General features: G+C 44.6%; 1 protein-coding gene across 2 annotated transcripts in view; it reads left to right on the top strand.

Moving 5' to 3' along the window:
* Nucleotides 1–18,588, top strand: part of LRGUK (leucine rich repeats and guanylate kinase domain containing) — a 114,829-nt gene that overhangs the window by 70,082 nt on the left and 26,159 nt on the right. For both annotated transcript variants that reach the window (XR_010842080.1, XM_059074411.2), the window contains exons 13-15: nt 1,964–2,077; nt 4,112–4,313; nt 5,166–5,261. Coding sequence is in view for 1 of the 2 variants with exons in the window: in XM_059074411.2 (XP_058930394.1) it covers nt 1,964–2,077; nt 4,112–4,313; nt 5,166–5,261 (412 nt within the window). In the remaining variant the exon portion in view is untranslated. The remainder of the gene's footprint in view (nt 1–1,963; nt 2,078–4,111; nt 4,314–5,165; nt 5,262–18,588) is intronic.

The following is an 18,588-nucleotide window of genomic DNA, read 5'->3' as shown; positions in this document are numbered from 1 at the left end:
CAGATCTGGAGGTCTCTGAGATATGATGATTGCTATTATTAAGAAATCCACAGGCAGGAAGTGGTGAAAGGAGTATTACCCTCCAGAAGCTGGGGAACCACTCATCTCAGTTCTTAAGAAATCAGTTGAACAAGGCCTGTTCTATATACACAAGTACAGTGCAAGATTTCTCCCAACCCTACATCCTGCCAGAAAATGTTTTCGGGATCCACAGAGGGAGGCCCTTGTGCACACAATTAAACAAGCTCCTAGTATATATCTGAAAAGTGATTCAAATATACATTATGAAAACAGAGTGAGCCACAGTAAACAAGGTAAAGTATGTCGTGCCCGATGGGAGATTCAGTGATCTGTCTATATAGATAGAATATAGATAGTAAAAGGAAAGGAGTCACCGTATTTGTCCCAAAGAACACAGTATGACATTGAGGGATATTTATTGCTGGGTCTTCAACTTATAGAATATATGACATAAATGTCTTCTGAGTATGGTGGATGGGGGTTTTCCTCATCACCCGCAACAGACACATCCCCCAGAGAGCCACCCTCCTGAGGGGCACCTGTCTCCTGGCCTTCTAACACCCCCCCCCCCCCCGCCAGGCAGCCCATCCCCCATCCTGACAAATCTCCAGAACGTCTGGGCCGGGAGGCACAGGGCAGCATCAAAGACCCCTGACTGCTACTGATTTTAATGACGGCGCTGCCTTTTGCTGGGCTTCAGCTGATGGGATTCGGCCTTGGGAGTTTTCACTTCATTACTTATTTCAAAATCATTTTATCTGAGGAGTCACGGTGGCCATGGATGTCCACATTTTTATTCCTTCTGTTGTCATCAGTGTTCCAGTTTGGGTTAAATCTTGTTGTTTAATAAATATAACATCATCAAAGGAAAAGTCAGACAATTTTTAAAAAAATACATTTATTTATTTATTTTTGGCCGCGTTGGGTCTTCGTTGCTGCGCGCGGGCTCCCTCTAGTTGCGGCGCGCGGGGTCCACTCTTCGTTGCTGTGCGCGGGCTTCTCATTGCGGTGGCTTCTCTTGTCGCCGAGCACGGGCTCTAGGCGTGCGGGCTTCAGTAGTTGCGGCTCGTGGGCTCTAGAGCGCAGGCTCAGAGGTGCACGGGCTTAGTTGCTCCGCGGCATGTGGGGATCTTCCCAGACCAGGGCTTGACCCCATGTCCCCTGCACTGGCAGGCGGATTCTTAACCACTGCGCCACCAGGGAAGTCCAGTTCAAACAATTTTGAGAGATGTGTTTCTACTTGCGTTTTTTTTTTTTTTTTTTTTTTTTTTTTGCACAAGACTACAGTTTCAGGAAGAACTGGACTTCCAGGATATAGAGAGAAGGCAGTATTTGTACCGCAGGTGACTAGAGGGCACACAATACTGATGCTGAATACATTTGGGGCAGTTTCAATAAAAAGCTATGTTTATAAAGAAAAGCAGGATGGGTCTGTTTTTCATCGCTTATCTCAGGATGCAGAGGTTTATGGATCGCTGTAATTCATGGCCTTCAGGCTTATCTGTGAATGCAAGGCACTTGAGAATGGAAGCTTTTGGGGGAGACCTGGTGTACCGGCATAGCCGAAATGGCTGCGGCAAAGGGTGAACTATTAGTTTTGCTTTCTCAGTAATGAAGGTTTATAGTGCGGGTTTGGCAGGAAGTGGGTAAGTAAGCAAAATGATCTGTTTATCATAAGCTTCACTGCCTTCACTCTGCTCTAACATTCGGTCAGCTGGTTATTTCCAAAAGCCTAATATTTTTTGGCCAGCTGGGAATTCTGAATGAATTTCTGTATCACAGTTTGGTATTAAGTTTCATAAACCCGTTGTCATCCTTATACAATTGCTAATATTTTTACATTTTATGGAATCATACAAAAGTAAGACATCAAATCATTTTATTTATATTATTCCATGATGGCAGCTGTTATAGGAAAATCTTTGTACTTCTTACGTTGCAGGGGAAATTCATTCTAACCTTTAATTATGGTAATCACAAGTATGGATTAAGTAGGGACACCATAGAAGGTATCGCAAGAGATGGTTTAGCAAGCTGTGTTCACATGGAAATAGAAGTAAGTACTTTCCATTCAATCGATTTCTTCTTAATGCCTAAATGTGTATATATATTTGGGATTGGGGAGGGGGCTACAGTGTGTGGATCTACAATGTGTAGGCCACACACTGCTGGGCCCAAGAGGAATGCATACAAATGTGTGAGATTTTAAGTTTGTAATTAGCTTAGGGGAAGCAAGATATAAATAATTCAAATGACAGGAGTTAGATTACAATACTAGACATCACCCAAATGCTATGGAGTAAAACTGCCACTCAAGATTTATTTTCTAAGCTATTTCTTCACTGAATTATCTGTTTTTCTTTTTAGAGCACTGGTCTCTGTATAAGTGATATCAGATAAAATGTTTCCTTCAGGGTGTGGAACTGGTTCCCTGTCCACACAGGACAGTGGCAGGGCCCTGCCACTGACCTTGTCCCTTCCTTCTCCAGGGAAGACGCATGGGCCATGCTGCTATTTCATTCCAGCTTCTCACTGGTTACTATCTTTTCATACTTTGAGCAGTTAAGACTTGCAGATTTCAGGAGATCTTTCTCTCTTCCCCAGTATCCCATCTTCCCCCAGTGATCTTCTGTAATTAGAATATACAGAAGTCTCTCTAAAATCAACTCCAGAGTAAAACCAGGAATTTCCTACTCATTTGTTTTAAAAATATGTGGCTTTATTAACTATTTGAGATCTTCAAAGTCAGTTGATTTGTTTTTTGGTATTCCTTTACTATCAACTTGAATCTCCCTTAAAACTTTTTTCCTCTCTGACTTCGAAGAGCAGGAATCTGGGATTCCTTTTAGGCCCTGCATGTTGGTCTAAAGTGCTACCTCGCTTCAGTGAAACTGGTCATGTTTCTTCCAGTTCTTTCATTTTCCTGACTTCAAAATCCTGCAGTTCTTATCTTTCTGCAGTTGATTGGTTGTACATCCTTAAGAAGGTTTACTTTGTTTCTATGCTAATTAGCCAAAAAAAGACCTTTTCCCTAAAATGTCTTCCTTGGACAAGGCAGAAACAAAAATTAATGCAACTTTGAGTGCAGAAACTCACCAGCTCCTGTGTCTAACTTTTTCCATTTAATGGTTCTGAGTTCTGGCTCCTGTTTTACTTTTTTCCTTCCTGAGAGCTTTCCCCTACTCATTTCCAAGAGGTTGAGTCCATAAACCAGGCTTTATTCCTTATTCTTCCCAGATAAACCATTTTTCCCAACTGTCCTTGTCATTGACTCTTACAGACATTGTTTTTGAAAAGAGCCTGTATTTCTTCCCCCTGAATTTTTAAAAACAAAGATTTTGAACATTGAGTTAAATTATTGATGGTAGGATTGAGATGGAAGAAACTTCAGAGTCCATTTGGAGTAGCTCTTCCATTTCACAGATGGAGGACCCTGATTACTCAGGGACTTGAGAGATTTGCACAGAGTCACAGAAGCTGGAGAGCTGCAGTCCTGACCCAGCCCTCCAGATCCTCAGAGCACTACCTGCCCCTGCTTCCCTGGTTCTGTGGGCTCCTGGTTAGCAGGGTATCTTGAGCTTGGCCTTCCCATGCTCTGGGTACAGGCTGTGAGATATGATAGGAACCAGCCAACCAGGTTGCTGGTTTAGGAACAGGAAGGGCCCAAGTTGATGACAAAAGGGTAACAGAGGAGCCTTTCTCTATGGTAAGATCTCTGTCTCCTGGGGCTGCAAGGATGCCTTTTGAAATGTAGAATTGAAATTACTTTTCAGTAATAAAGATGCAGTGAGCATACCTATTTATCTCTAGCAGTTTTCTCTTTTAAGAGTCATATGCATTTAGAATGATTAGTTAGAGGATAACCAGGTAGGACAAATTCTTATTTTTTCAGTGATAATGTGATATTTGATGAGCAGAGAAAAGTAATTGAATCCTGGGATATTTGTAGGAAAATAATAGCTAATTATACAGGTAAAATAAATTCCTCAGTACAGCACTACTTATTATACCCATGTTGTCATGTATCTCCTAAATGATTTCTAAATTGTGTTTCTGTTTCTAACTGATTATCTTTTCTTTAAATGCATAGGGTGTAAGAAGTTTAAAACATTCCTACTTTGAGCCTCGATACATCCTGGTGGTACCCATGGACAAGAAAAAATATGAGGGCTACTTGAGGAGAAAAGGATTATTTAGTCGTATAGAGATTGAATTTGCTGTCTCCAGAGTAGACCTTTATGTTAAAATTAATCAGAAATATCCAGGATATTTTGATGCAGTAGTCAATGCAGGTCAGTAACTTTCAGCAAAGTTTTATTTATTTATTTATTTTATTTTTTAATTTTTTTTGTGCTAGGCGGGCCTCTCACTGTTGTGGCCTCTCCCTGTGTGGAGCACAGGCTCCGGACGCGCAGGCTCAGTGGTCATGGCTCACGGGCCCAGCCGCTCTGCGGCATGTGGGATCTTCCCAGACCGGGGCACGAACCCGTGTCCCCTGCATTGGCAGGCGGATTCTCAACCACTGCGCCACCAGGGAAGCCCCAAAGTTTTATTTTTGAAGTGGTAAGGTTACTGAGGAAAAATCTGCTCTAAAGTACCTTCTTCTTGTTGACTGAATGCAGTTTCTTGTGGTTGTAGGACTGAGGTCCCTGATTGCTGGCTGGCTATCTGCCAAGGGTGACCCTCAGTTTTTAGAGGCTGCTCTCAGGTCCTACCCACATGGCCCCCTCCATCTTCAGGCCAGCAATAGCCCATCAAATCCTACTCATGCTTCGAGTCTCTGCCTTCCTCTTCTGCAACCAGAAAACCTCCTTTTATGGGGATCATGTGATTAGAGTAGGCCCACCTAGATAATCTCCTTTTTGATTAGCCCAGACTCAGTTGATAAGTAACCTTAATTACATTCGTGAAAACCCCTTTGCCGTATAACCTAACGTAATCACAGGAGTCGTAGCTCATCGTGTTCACAGGTTCTGCCCACACTCAAGTGGGGGGGGGGGGTGATTATACAAAGGTGAAATGTCATTGGGTCTTAGAATTCTGCCTACCACAGTATTCATAAAATTAGATCTATCATCACCACAGATTGGCTCTATTTTGATATAGTTCTGTTGCTTTAACATACATTCTCTTCTTTACTGTAGATGATCTGGGTGTTGCCTACCAAGATCTGAGTCAGCTCATTAGAGAATACCTTGGACTGTCTGAGGCAACTGCCAAGAGTTTGGCTCCAACCACAGGTACTGCTCTGTCCCTTTTGTTTGGCTGTGGGTTGCTATCTGGGGACTCATCAACCAGGCTAAAGCTGGTTCTGACTCTTTAATCCCTGTAGTTCCTCTGGTCCCCCACAGATAAGCTGCATGAATCAGCCCTCTGGACCAGTCCCTCTGCTTTTGTCAAGGTGACCATAAAGGACCTCACAAGACTGTCCTTTAAGGACACGCTGGGCAGTGCCTTGGAGTACCTACTCATAGTAGGTATGGGTCAGCCCCACAGTTCACAGCTCCACCTTCTGGAAGTCTGGCTCCTAAGGGGGCTGAGGTGGTGTTCTGCTTGACAGCCTTGTCCCATTCCAAGAGATTCTCTCCCCCTTTCTTTGCATTTCCACAGTCCTCCAAATGTTGCACTACAGAGTATAATGGAAGAGCACTGCTCAGGGGATGTGAGCCTGGTGCTGGCCCCGCTGCCCCCTGGGACAGGCTGCTTAGCTGTTCTGAGCTTCTGTCTTGTTAGATGGAATTCATGCTCCCCACCTGCCTCATGAATCATGCACAGCAAATGACATGGGATATATGCGTGCATCTCCTTGGAATCTAGGAATTCTAAAGCCCTACATTAGAATTTTAGTACGTGAGTATTTTGAGATGTATTTAACAGTTTCCCCCCACATCCACCTCACACCCGTTAGGATGGCTACTCTGAAAAAGCAAAACAAAACAAAAAATAGAAAATGTGCGGGCAAGGATGTGGAGAAATTAGAAATGTAAAATGGTGTGGCTGCTATGGAAAACAGTATGGTGGCTCCTCAAAAAAATTAAAAATAGAATTACCGTGTGATCCAGTGATTCCACTGCTGGGTATATACCCGAAAGAACTGAAAGCGAGGTGTTGCACAGCTTTTGTACACCCACGTTCACAGCAGCATTGTTCACAATACAGTAGCCAAAATGTGGAAGTAACGCAGTCATTGACAGATGAATGGATAAACAAACTATGGTTTATATGTACAAGGGAATAGTATTCAGCCTTAAAAAGGAAGGAAATTCTGACCCCCGCTACAACATGGATGAACCTTGAGAACATTCTGCTAAGTGAAATAACCAAAAACACACATACTGTATGATTCTAATTATATGAGGTAGCCAGAGTAGATGAATTCATAGAGACAGAAGGAAGGAGGGTGGTTACCAGGGGCTGGGGGAGAGAGGAACAGGGGCATTGTTTAATGGTGGCAGAGTTTCAGTTTCGCAAGACGGAAAGAGTTCTGGGAATTGGTTGCAGAAGAGTGTGAGTGTGCTTAACACTATTGAACCATACACTTAAAAATGGCTAAGGTGGCAAATTTTATGTTACATGTATTTTACCACCACTGTAATAATAATAAAAAGCATGTCCCCCCCAGTGGACTGAACTGCATTCGCGTATCACATAATGCAGAATAGAACGTAAGACTCTTGCTGCTGTGCCAGTGCTGTGCGGATGCTCCACAGCTTTGTGTGTACGTGTGGTTTAGCCTTTGTGACTCTGCCCACGCAGGATCTTGCTGGCCGGGTTGCATCCTGGCCAGGCAGAAGCAGGCCCGGTCTCGGTTTTGCCGGAGTTCAAACTAATGGTGCTGCTGTGCAACTCTACACACTTTCTCCAGATCAGGTGCCCATGGAATTCTGGAATGAGGTCGGTGTGAAAATGGTAACAACCAACAGATAATGACCGAGGTTTTCCTTCCGGGTGCGTCTCCTCGGAGACAAGTAACCGAAAAGTACCAGAAGAAAGTGCGCGCTGTGAAAATGGGCCCCTCTGGCGGAGGGAGGGTTGTGCTGTGTCGCGGAGGGGGACGTCCAGTGAGCGTTGGGCGGTGTTCATCCCGCACGGCCTCCTCCTCCACGTCAGGTCTGTTCTTTAGAAAGCAGAGCCTGTCCAGTTGCGCAGTGTATCTAATGAGGCTTCCGTGGAAGCTCTGTGGAAGTTTCTCTTGAGGAAATCTGGCTCCCTTTGCTTTAAATCTTTGCTAGCCCAGCAACCTCTGATGTTTAATTTGGTCCTCTGCATGGACCCGTTCCCATGGGGCTGTCCCCTAGGTGAGAGCAGCCTGCCCCATCCCTGGGCCAGGCCCATCTCCCATTGTAAATTAATAAGTTGGTGCTGTGGCTTTTTAATCAGCCCCTCAGGGGTCTGGAGAAACCTGAGTCAGTTCCCTGAGCCTGAGCAGTTCCGAGCAACCGAGACAAGCGTGGTTTTCCATCCGCAGCACTGAGGGCGCCTCTGAACTGTGGCTCTTGAGCAAGACTCAGTCTCCACGGCGGCGGGGTGTGGCCCCCAGCTTGCCTGACTCTGCAACCATCAGTAACACTTGAGTACGGGTTGTAGCTGCCATTTGGCAAACTAACAGGCTAGATAATGTGCGCATAGGAAAATAGACTCCTGTTTTGAAGGGTTTTATGAAACTTCATTTATTTGGACTAATTAGGTTAGACCTGTCTGATTTAATGAAAAGTATGAATTATGGAATTTGTAAGTAAGAGTGTTCTCACTCTCAGATACATTTAATACGTGAAACTGGTCCATCCAGTTACTGACTAATTGAATCCCAGCTTTTAAAAGTAGATGGGCAGGTTGGTACTTAATATATCAAATCATTGGCCTCAATAGACGCCAGTTTTTCTGACAGGTTTACTGTTTGGAAACGAATGTGTTTTCTTAAGAAGCCAAACACTTTATTTTATTTATACAGTTCATCTGTGGAGGAAGTTACTTTTTTTCAGTTGATAGTTTAAGGATAAATTTGCACATTAGGTGATTTTTGTGGAGGTCAGATATTATTCAAGTATTTAAAAATTGTAATTAACATAGTCCTTGTTAATAAGCTTGTAAGTGTCTCTAGTGGCCCAGGAGTGGAGCCAGCGGCCCCTCTGAGTCTCAGGGCCGCGAGGTACACGCGGGCCAGGTGTTAACAGGTTCACTGCTGGAGAGCAGAGCCCAACCGTGATCACCTCAAAATGAATCTCGTGACTCCCTGAGGAGGGCCCAGAGCCCCAGAGGGTCACTGCCACAGGCCTGGCTGGCTCTCAACTCTTGGCCTCCCCTCTGAGCTGGGTCACTCTGATTTTAGGTTCTGTGGTTTAGCTATATCTACATAAAGAGTGACATAAATGTAAGTTGGATCCCTAGAAGCAAAAATCCATAATTTTAGTATACCGGAATAATTTTTATGTATAACTGAGCTGTCAAAGTTAAGAAATTGAAATTAAAAATATTTAAGATTCTATGAAAGCCAGGTTTTTTGTCTGAGCAATTAAAACATTGGACTGGAAATGGGAAGCCTTAGTTTTGCATTCTAACTTTCATCAGTAATCATTAATTTGATTAGAGAAACCACTTGAACTCCCATCTCTAAAAAACAAAACCCAAAACAACTATATATAATATTATGGAACGTTTTAGAATCTGATCTTCCAGAGTTGAGATCTTCCCTAATTAGGCGAGACCGTCCATCTGTATATTCAGCTTCAGTACAGAGAGGAATCTGATTGACAATGGCGTTGTTTTCATAGAAGCAGTAATCCTGTGTCAGTGCAAACTGAAAAGGATTGCCAGACATTTGAAGTAATAATACATAGCTTTATCTTTAGTGATTTCATGTTGCTAATTCGTAACTGAGAATGCAATTTTAATTTCTACTCTTAATGATGAGAGTGGAATAAAGTGGAGAAGGAAAGCCCAGTGTTTATCCAGATTTGAGTACAGCGGCCCATCAGCCTGGACCCAGAAGTGCAAACCTTCACCGGAGGAGAGACTAATTAAATTTCCATTAGATACGTGTATAAAATAGTAATTTTGGGTACAGAGTGGGCTTCCCTGGTGGCGCAGTGGTTGAGGGTCTGCCTGCCGATGCAGGGGACACGGGTTTGTGCCCCAGTCCAGGAGGAACCCACGTGCCGCGGAGCGGCTGGGCCCGTGAGCCATGGCCGCTGAGCCTGCGCATCCGGAGCCTGTGCTCCGCAACGGGAGAGGCCGCGACGGTGAGAGGCCCGCGTACCGCAAAAAAAAAAAAAGAAAAGATCTTTTTGGTTATTAATTTCTAAAGTTACATCGTCACATTTGTTGAGATGTTTTTAGCTAACTTCTTATATTAAAGCAGGAGCTGCCTCTAGCAAGAAGACTGCCTCCGGGGTGCCAGCACACCTGGTTCCATCCCCAAGGCGCTTGGCGAAACTGCAAGCAGATGGCCAGATAACAGAGCATCTCTCTGGAATGCAGATTCCTGCAAAGATCCCTAAAAATCAGAGCCTTGCTCCCTCCCAGAACCAGGAGCTGACTCGGGAGGGAGCAACCCATCAAAAAGAGCTTTCTCCCAAGAGCCAGCTCAGCGCTGTGCCTCCGCCGCAGCCCAGCTCATCAGCGCTCGGTATTCCCCAGCAGGCCCAAGACTTATCCCCAAACTGGAAGGAAGGGGTTGCTCGACAATCAGATCTTTCTTCAAAAACTGTAACCACAAATCTCCCTGAGAATGAGGCCCCGACATCTGAGGTGAAAGCAGGTGAAGGGGGGCAGTCTGCCATCACTCCTTCCCAAGGGCTTTCTCGGCACCCTGACCCACCATCAGGCCACAGCCCTCAGCTGGACCAGGATGAAGAATCAGGGGAGGCCAAGGTAACCCCCACTGGCCCTCTCCGCTCTGAACTTCCACAGGGACCTGACCCAGCATCCCTTAGCCCCCAGAGAACCCAGCACGAGGAAACTGGGTCAGCCAGTCTTCCACCCGGCAGATCCCATCATAATCCTCCGAGAGATCCTTCTGGCCCCGACGAGGCCAAGAAGCTTGGACCATCTCTGGGAGATTCTCGACAACCTCTGGGGGAGGGAATCCCCAACTCAGAAGCTGTTCGGGTTGACCCTCCTTACCCAGAATTGCCACATCCCCAGGACTCAACCAATGCCAAACAGACCCAGGACAGGGAAGACCCAGTGACCGTGCCTCCCAGAAGCCGGCTGGCTGCCACCAGGCTGCCCCAGCCCCGGGTCCTCGCTCCTCTCCGGAGTCGGAGGCGCACACCCAAACTCCCCTCACCCAGCAGACAGGAGGCCCTCGGAACAGCCTCAGATCAAACTGACTCCCTCTCCCAGGCCCCCGCCAGCTCAGGAAGGAGACCCCAGTAAACTTCCTCCCACCAGCACCCCCCATTCCGGAGAGCCACGCAACCTGAGCCCCCATCCGGGCCACGGTCCCCAGCGAGTCCAGGGAGAGAAAGTCAAGGAGGTGAAGCTCCCCCTGATCAGCCCCCTGGCACAGGAGCTGGCACCACAGGCTGCCCCCGATCCGCCCGAGGGAGGGGGGGGTTCAGGTAGTCGAGCTCCCTCGAATCCCGCTCCCTTCTCAGAACAGCTGCCTCAGAACACAGGGGCCGCTCCTCATGATTTGAGGCCTGCAGAGGAGAGGCAAGCTCCCAAGGCAGGCCGCTCCTGCAGCAGGAAGATTCCAGATGTACAGGCCTTGCCCCCAAACCAAGAGCCAGTACAGCAGACAGGAGCTAGAAAAGAAAAAAAAAACAAACCCTATCCACAGAGACAGCTAAAGGGCCCTCACAGCTGAAAGGGGCACCACCTGGAGGCCACGAGGCATCCTTGCAGCCAGAATCCCAGAGTAAGCCGGCTCCCCCAGAGGCCCCCAGCCACCCCAACCGCAGCCCTCCTCGGGGTCCTCAGGGGGACTGGAGAGGAAAAGTCCATATGCCAGCCATTCCTGAACCATCCCACGCTGAACCATTGCCTAAAGATGCCCAGACACAGAAAGAGAGAAGGGGAAAAGTACATCATTCCAGAAGAAAGGCCCATGCCAGCCTCCTCGCAGATGACCTGGTTCAGAGTGTAGCCACGTCCAAGAAAGGACCGTCTTTGAAAAGAGTGAATTCTGGAGGATTATCTCAAGAAACTACAACTACCCTCAGCATTGATCAACCAGCTCCAGGGGGTCATCCCCCACAAAGGAGACCTCTCCAGAGTGAGGAGGCCTCTGCAGAGTCAGCACCGGATGCTTCTGCTGCCAGAGAGCATCCAAGGCGAAAAAAAAAAAAGAGGTTCATAGAAGGGGAAGGTCTCAGAAGGGAGAGGCTGCTTCGGATCCCCCCAGAGCAGCATGGTGTGGCCCCCGCCCAGCAGCCTGTCAAAGAGACTCAAGCCCATCGGGGGAACCAGTCAGACCAGAGAGAGCTCTGTCCAAAGGGACGGTGCTTCCAGGCAGCAAGCCAAAGAGAGAGGCACCCGGGAACACAGGGGAGCACCCCAGAATCAGGCGTCTGCTGGGCAGCAGGGCAACCGGAACGGAAGGCTGTGAGCTCGGGGCAGTCAGAGCACCAAGGTGTAAGCCATTCCGGGGCCACCAGGAATATGCCAGGTCATGAACGTCTGCGCCCCCTAAAGCAGCGCCATCCAGAATGGAAAGCTATGGCCAGGGCGCTATGGTCTGTACACCGGCTTCCCTCCGCAACCCCTAGTCAGCATAGACGGGAGGCCCCCCCGCTGGATTATTAGAAGGCAGTTCATCTTTGCACATGTGTGCCTCTTTTGTGGCTCACCCTCACAGCCTGGAAGAGCAGCCCTGCGGTGGGGGGAGCGTAACAGCAAGCGGCGCCCCGGCTCCAGCAGAGAGCGCTGGTCTCAGAGGTTGGTGCCAGCAAGGAGGCTTTGTGTCCAGACTTGGACAGATTCCAACACGACTTCAGGCTCCGGCTGAAGCAGCGCTGAATTGCAATTAAGCTTTCTTTTATTCATTAGGAAAATTCACTTTTAGATTAGAAAATTCTCTCATGTTTCTTGCGTTATCGAGGGGTCCAGAAGCAGAAAGAACTCTGAGAAAGGAATCATTTGCAGTTTCTGGGTCTTGGTCTCTCCCACAAACATTCCAAACCCACAGTTAATTTGTGGGAAGAGCACAGGTTTTCTACGCCCGTGACAAGTGAGCGAGGGCTTCCGATTTGCGTTGGCTTGCACTGCCTGAAACTTACTTTGTTTGAAATGGACACCTTCCTTCTCTCTTTGAAGGGGAACCTCATGTAACTTAGCTCACGCCTTCGTTACGCCAAACCAGCTGGTTAAAAGAATTAGTAGGGACAAAACTGAGGCGAATCAGTTTTTCATTTATCTATTCATACCATCAGGATTCTTTTGCTGGCAAGTGACAGGAATCCAGCCTGAGCCAGCTTATGTGAATCTTTTAGAAGGGAGGGGAGTATGTCACTCAGCCAAACCCTGGGGAGGGCAGAGGGGCAGCAGAACCTCAGAGAGATTGGGGACCATCTCTGAACATGAGCAGAACTGCCATCATCTCCAGTGTTCTCGTCATCTACTGGACCCTTGTCATCTCCTAGAATCTTGTCATCTCCAGGACTCTCATCATTTCTCATCTGTGTTTTTTTCTCCGTGTTGGCTTCATCTCTGTGATATAAATGACTATATATCAGTTTCTGCACATGGCAGGGAATATGACCATGAGTAGCTCTTAAATTTTACATTTGGTTTTATATCTGGCACCTCCCACTACCAGAAAGGGATTAACTCACATGCCTCTTGGTCCTAAGATTTAAAAAAATTATATTCAGGGAAGGACTCTGATTGGCCCAGCGTGGGTCAGATGCTCATTCCGCAGCCAATTTACTCTGGCTGGGGACAGGGCACATTTAGATATACTCATTGGGTTCAATCCTGTGAACCCTAGCGTTCACATAAAAGAGAATAACCGTAAGCAAAGCAGCCAGTTTAATATTCGACTCTTAAGAATTTACAGGATATTTATTGAGTACTTACTATGTGTACATGTTAAGCTGTGTTTGGCATCCTGTATTTTAAAAATGTAACTGATGACTACATGTCTGTATAAACGTGTCTTATCTTACACAAAGAGCATGTGTCCGCAAAATTTGTGCATAAGTCAAGTGTTATTTCAAGTGCAGTAGAGGAAATTTGATATTTTTACAATCCAGGATGCAGGACTCTTCTTGTGTAATGAAGAAGCCTATGTTATACTAATAATTACCCTCTGATTTATCCGGTTTGTCCAAGACGAAATGAATACGGTGAATTTTTTAACATCTCATAACTTATTTTTCTCAAGTTAGTTCTAGTCCCCCAACAAGCATTGATTGAGTACTTCGTATGTGCCAGACACTGTGATAGTTTCTACATAAGGGTAAGATGGTGAGGACACTTCAAGGAGCGCTCTCTTATCAAGGGATACGGATAGGAGGGTTCATTAGGTGTGATCAGGGCAACTGGAGGCCCCACAGCACACTAGGATAGGGTTAGCATCAAATAGAGAAGGAAACTCATTTATTAACTTTTCCAGAAAGCCATAAGAAGACTAAGAAAGGACACTGAATTCAGGCTGGGATGTGAGAACTGGATCAGAAAACACTTCCAAGAGGAAGTCATCCTTTCAGCCAAGTCCTCAAGGTTGCAGAGCAGTCAGCGGACTGACGTGAGAGAAGGGAAGGTCTCAGAAGAGGGAACAGCATATGCCTAAGCGTGGAGGGGAGAGCAGGCGTAGCATCTTCTGGACCGAAATGTCAGGAGAGCTATAAGTATACTAGCTCCAAAGGGCACATTGTGCTGTGCTGATGAGATTGGAAACTTGATCTTCTGACAATTGGGAGCCATTGAATGGTGAAGTTTTGTTTATCTTAGAGGCATCTGCTTCTAAGAGGCAGCATAGAGGATCACTTTAAGGAGGGCAATGTAGATGGCAGGAGGAATGCTGGGAAGCTTTTACATTAGTCCTGACAGGATGGTAAGGGCCTGAAATAAGGCAGGAATAGGCAGATTCAAGATATTTGGACTGGATGTAGGCGGAGTGCGGACTGTGAAAGAGAGGAGGAAAATCAGGATACCCACCCACTTTTATGACCTGTGTATGGGGCATTTTAGAGGCACTAGTACCTCACTTAGGTGAAAAACTTTAGAAATTTCCTTGGTCTTCTCCTCGGGCAGCTGTTTCTGAGGCTCCTTAAGACATTTGGGGCTGCATTTTCATTAGGGTTCTAATGCAAAGCGAGATGCCAAATTTCCCTTCTTTTGACTTGGAAGAAGTTCTGACGCCCTTCCCTGGGGTCCATGATGGTGTCAGGTTCGTGTTTGTGTTTTGGTCGTATAAACATCTCAGATTCAGTGCAGCTGGACATTTTGTTGTTCAAGGAAAGGAATAGAAAAGATTACCAACTCCTCCCTTGGTGAGAGGTTTTTTAACAGCTATTATTGATTTTCTCCGTATAAGGGGAACTTCTGCTTTTTAATTATAGAATATAAATATTTAAAAATTGTCATTTTCCATCTACATTTACAAACAAAGTTCATATCACTTTCATATGCTATGTTCCTCAGCAAAGTGATCTTTATGGGGAAAAAAAAGAACGTTGTGGACTTCATAGTCATTCCATTAGCTAATACAACCTTCAGCTTTTTAGAAGAAGTCTGGCATTTAGTATTCAAATCAACAGAGATGATAATTCCACTGGGTGCAAGAGCCTTCTTCAAATATTTAAAGAGCTAAATCATTTCTTTTCAAACCTCAAAAAATAATTGGACAAAGGGTAATTTGGTAGTAATTTACAAAAGGGGAAATAAAAATGGCCAAAAAATATGTCAAAAAGTATTTTAAGTTTCACTATTACTGTAAGTCAAAACAGAATAGACTTTTTTGGGTACCAAAGTGGCAAAGATGGAAAACAAATGCCTATTCTTGGTGAGGCTGGGGGTCAATGCACTTTGTCTGTCATCATTGAGAAGGTAATGGGCACAGCTTTTCTGGGGACAGCTTTACAGTAGCTGTCAAAGCCTTCAAATAGTGCATGTCTTTAACCTAGCAATTCTAATCCAGGAGCTATAAGGAAACAAGGTATGTACAAGGGTGTGCATATTAATGTCTTTGTAGTAAAACCTGGAAATAATTTAGCCCGCTAATGGGGTTTCAAAAATAAGTTATGGGCCAAAAGTTCTGGTTCAGCTGTACGTTGCCATTATAATCATGTTGTAGAATTTTGGAAGAGGAAAATATTTGTTACTTATTAGGAAGAAAGCAGGTTAAGGAGGTAAAGCTAGTATGATTCCAGTTGTCAGCTCTGGGTTGTTAGATTATGGGTAATTTTTATTTTCTCTTTTATGCTTTTTAGTATTTTGTGAATTTTCTACAACAAGCCTGTGTTTATTCAGAAAAAGTTATATAGAAGTAAATTCCCGCACATGAAAAACTGTCCTGTGAGAGCAGCACCCTAATGTTCTATTTCGATTTGGCTTAATGAGAATTTTCTAGGAGTCAGAGTCATGTACCGAGGAGCAGACAGGCTCTCTCCATAACTAAGATTATCTGTGATGGGAATCTCACAGAAAGTCTCTTTAGGTTGGGTGATTAGTTGGACTGGCTGAAATTTAAGGTTCTGTTTATAATCTGTGATCTGTTCACTACAACTAGCTCTACTGGCTGGCTCTGAAGAACCCGGCAGCCTATTTTATTAAATAGAGAGCCTAGTACTAGAAAATTGCAGAGTTAGTACTCATTAGATCAGTGGCTTTCAAACTTTCTAGTCCAAAACCCATAACTAGGGATACAGCTCATAATATCATGACCTACACACGGACCTACATGCATAGGAAACAAAGGTATAATGAAATACCTTCACTGTGGTGATAAACTCTGATACTTTCTGTTCTATTCGATCTTAATTCTTTAGCACACTGGTCATGACCTATTAAATTGATTTCACGGGGCTTCCCTGGTGGTGCAGTGGTTGAGGGTCTGCCTGCCGATGCAGGGGACGCGGGTTCGTGCCCCGGTCCGGGAGGATCCCACGTGCCGCGGAGCCCCTGGGCCCGTGAGCCATGGCCGCTGAGCCTGCGCGTCCGGAGCCTGTGCTCCGCAACGGCAGAGGCCACAACAGTGAGAGGCCTGCGTACCGGAAAGAAAAAAAAAAAAAAAAAAAAATTGATTTCACGATTTAGTCTGCAGCCTGCAGTTTTTGAAAAACGCTGTACTGAGTGCTCAGGAGCTTTGCTATGGTTCTGTTCTTAGAGGCCTGCTGACCAGATGCTACCCTGCCCAGGTTACCTTCAAGTGAGGTGGGATGGATTGGCATGATTTATACTGAATTATTTTCTGTGACAGTAGAAGAATTCAGTGTATTAGCAGTTATGCTCTTTGTCAGTGTTAGGACTCTGGATAAAGGTATATTGAAAATTTTTATGCATAGTATAAAGTTTTTATGTAAAGCTAAAAAAACCAATCTTGATCGATACTGTTTTAAGCACTAAGTCCTTAGCTGGTTCCCTTTCCTTTTGTTCCACGACAACACTGAAAATCACCTCCTTACTAAAGTTTCCTCCAAATCACAGTCTGTCCATAAATGAATTTAAAGACATCATTCTAGAAATCACATTTCTTTATTGACCAGGCATTCAGAAAAGAGAATAAGAAGAGACTGTTTCTTTGCGTTGATGATAAATAATGTTAGACCACCAAATCTTTCATCTCAAATGTGATGATGAGAGAGCAGTCCTGATTAGCAAAAGCTGGAGACCTTTTTTTAAAAAGTTTGTAACCTTAGAAATTCATGATTTTCAGGTAACACTGAGTCAAAATTATCATTGGAAATTCCAGTTCCAGTACAATCTAGCTGTGTGACCTTGAGCAGTTTACAAAGGTCTCATGTAATATAAAATGGAGATAATGGTAGTACCTGCCTCAAGATTATTGTGAGGATTAAATGAGTTAATATATTGAAAAACACCCAGAACAATGTCTGGCACATAGTAAGTACTTATATGAGTGTTTGTTAGCATTAACATGTAAGCAGTAAAAAAAAAAAATTTAATAACATTTTATCCTTTTTTAAAAAAAATTTCTGTTTGTTTTTTGTTGATGTAGGCCATTCTTAAAGTCTTTATTGAATTTGTTACAACATTGCTTCTGCTTTATGTCTTGGTTCCTTGGCCACAAGGCAGGTGGGATCTCAGCTCCCTGACCAGGAATCAAACCCGCACACCCCCCTGCATTGGAAGGCGAAGTCCTAACCATTGGACCGCCAGGGAAGTCCCAGTAGCATTTTATCCTTAACTGGAAAGGACAACATAGTTCAAACTGGTGGAGATATTTGGCAAATGGTGCGGTCTTCTCTGAAAATCCTTTAAAAATTTTGACAATCTTAATTGAATAAAGGGCCTTAAACAGAATTAGGATTATATTGGAAAGAAATGGCAGTTCAGGAAAATGTTACTGAGATCAAGAGATTCTTTCACGCACATTCACAGGTAGCATTGCCGCTTGGAGAATTGAGTGAGGAGACATCAGTTCCGAGGTTATTATGAAATTGACATGTGATACACATGGAAGAGACTTGTAATAGCACCTAGAACATAGTATGCTCAGTAAATGTTATCTATTATTTTTATTGTTATTATGTCATTGATAATATCAAAGGCATTTACATTCTGTATTTCATCTTGGTTAAATGGTAAATGGCATCAAGTTACTTGACTCAGGAATAAACTACCAGATAGCTGGCATTTTGTTTTCTTTTTGTGGTAGGTTGAAACAGAGACTGGCTTCTACCTGCTACCAGATCTAAAGACCCTTGGTTTCCAAGCACAAAGACAGCAAAGGGAAGAAAGACAAAAGATGTCTTTGCTCGAGAAGTGACCAGTGAAACATCTTTGAAAATGTTGTTCTTGAAGGATGAGCTCTTGCAAACCAAAACTACACTTAGCAGAGGTGGGGCTGTAGGGTTGGGTGGAAGTCACATCGGAAATTTAGTTCTCAAACGTACCGCTCAAAGGAGAGGAAGACTTTAGTTTGTGTTCCAGCTCCCTGAATGTTTCTGTCCTATTTTCTGTCAGCCATAGCTACCGTTTCCTTCTCCTCTCCTTATCCCAAATTCTGTACACATCCAGATCTTATGCATCAAGTTTCCACTCTTGAAATTTATCTGTCCTACATCCTCTCTCCTTCAAAGGGTCAATTAACTACTTCATGATAAACTCATTCATTTCAAAATAAACCCTGAAATTCAGGGTACTATTGTTATTTGTTTTATTTAGGACATCCTCTATACAGTGTCCAAATATTTAACCCATTAGTTCAGCTCTACTGAAGACATTTCAAAGTATGAAGTTCAATGGAAAAAAGCATTCTTTTTGTACCTCATTCTTTCTGTGTGAGAAGGCACGCTCACATGCTTCCTTTGTCCTGATGTAGAATCTGTTCTCTGTTTAAGTAGCTGATTATTCCTTTGATCGGACACTCAAAGTGATAAAGTGCTATCACTTTACTGTTAGAATAGTTTAGTATGTGCATTCATTTTATCACGTATA

The sequence above is a fragment of the Kogia breviceps genome, chromosome 9 (assembly GCF_026419965.1).
Source record: "Kogia breviceps isolate mKogBre1 chromosome 9, mKogBre1 haplotype 1, whole genome shotgun sequence".
Lineage (NCBI taxonomy): Eukaryota > Metazoa > Chordata > Mammalia > Artiodactyla > Physeteridae > Kogia > Kogia breviceps.
The sequence above is the reverse complement of the archived record's forward strand: the minus strand, read 5'-3'. Positions and strand labels throughout refer to the sequence as shown.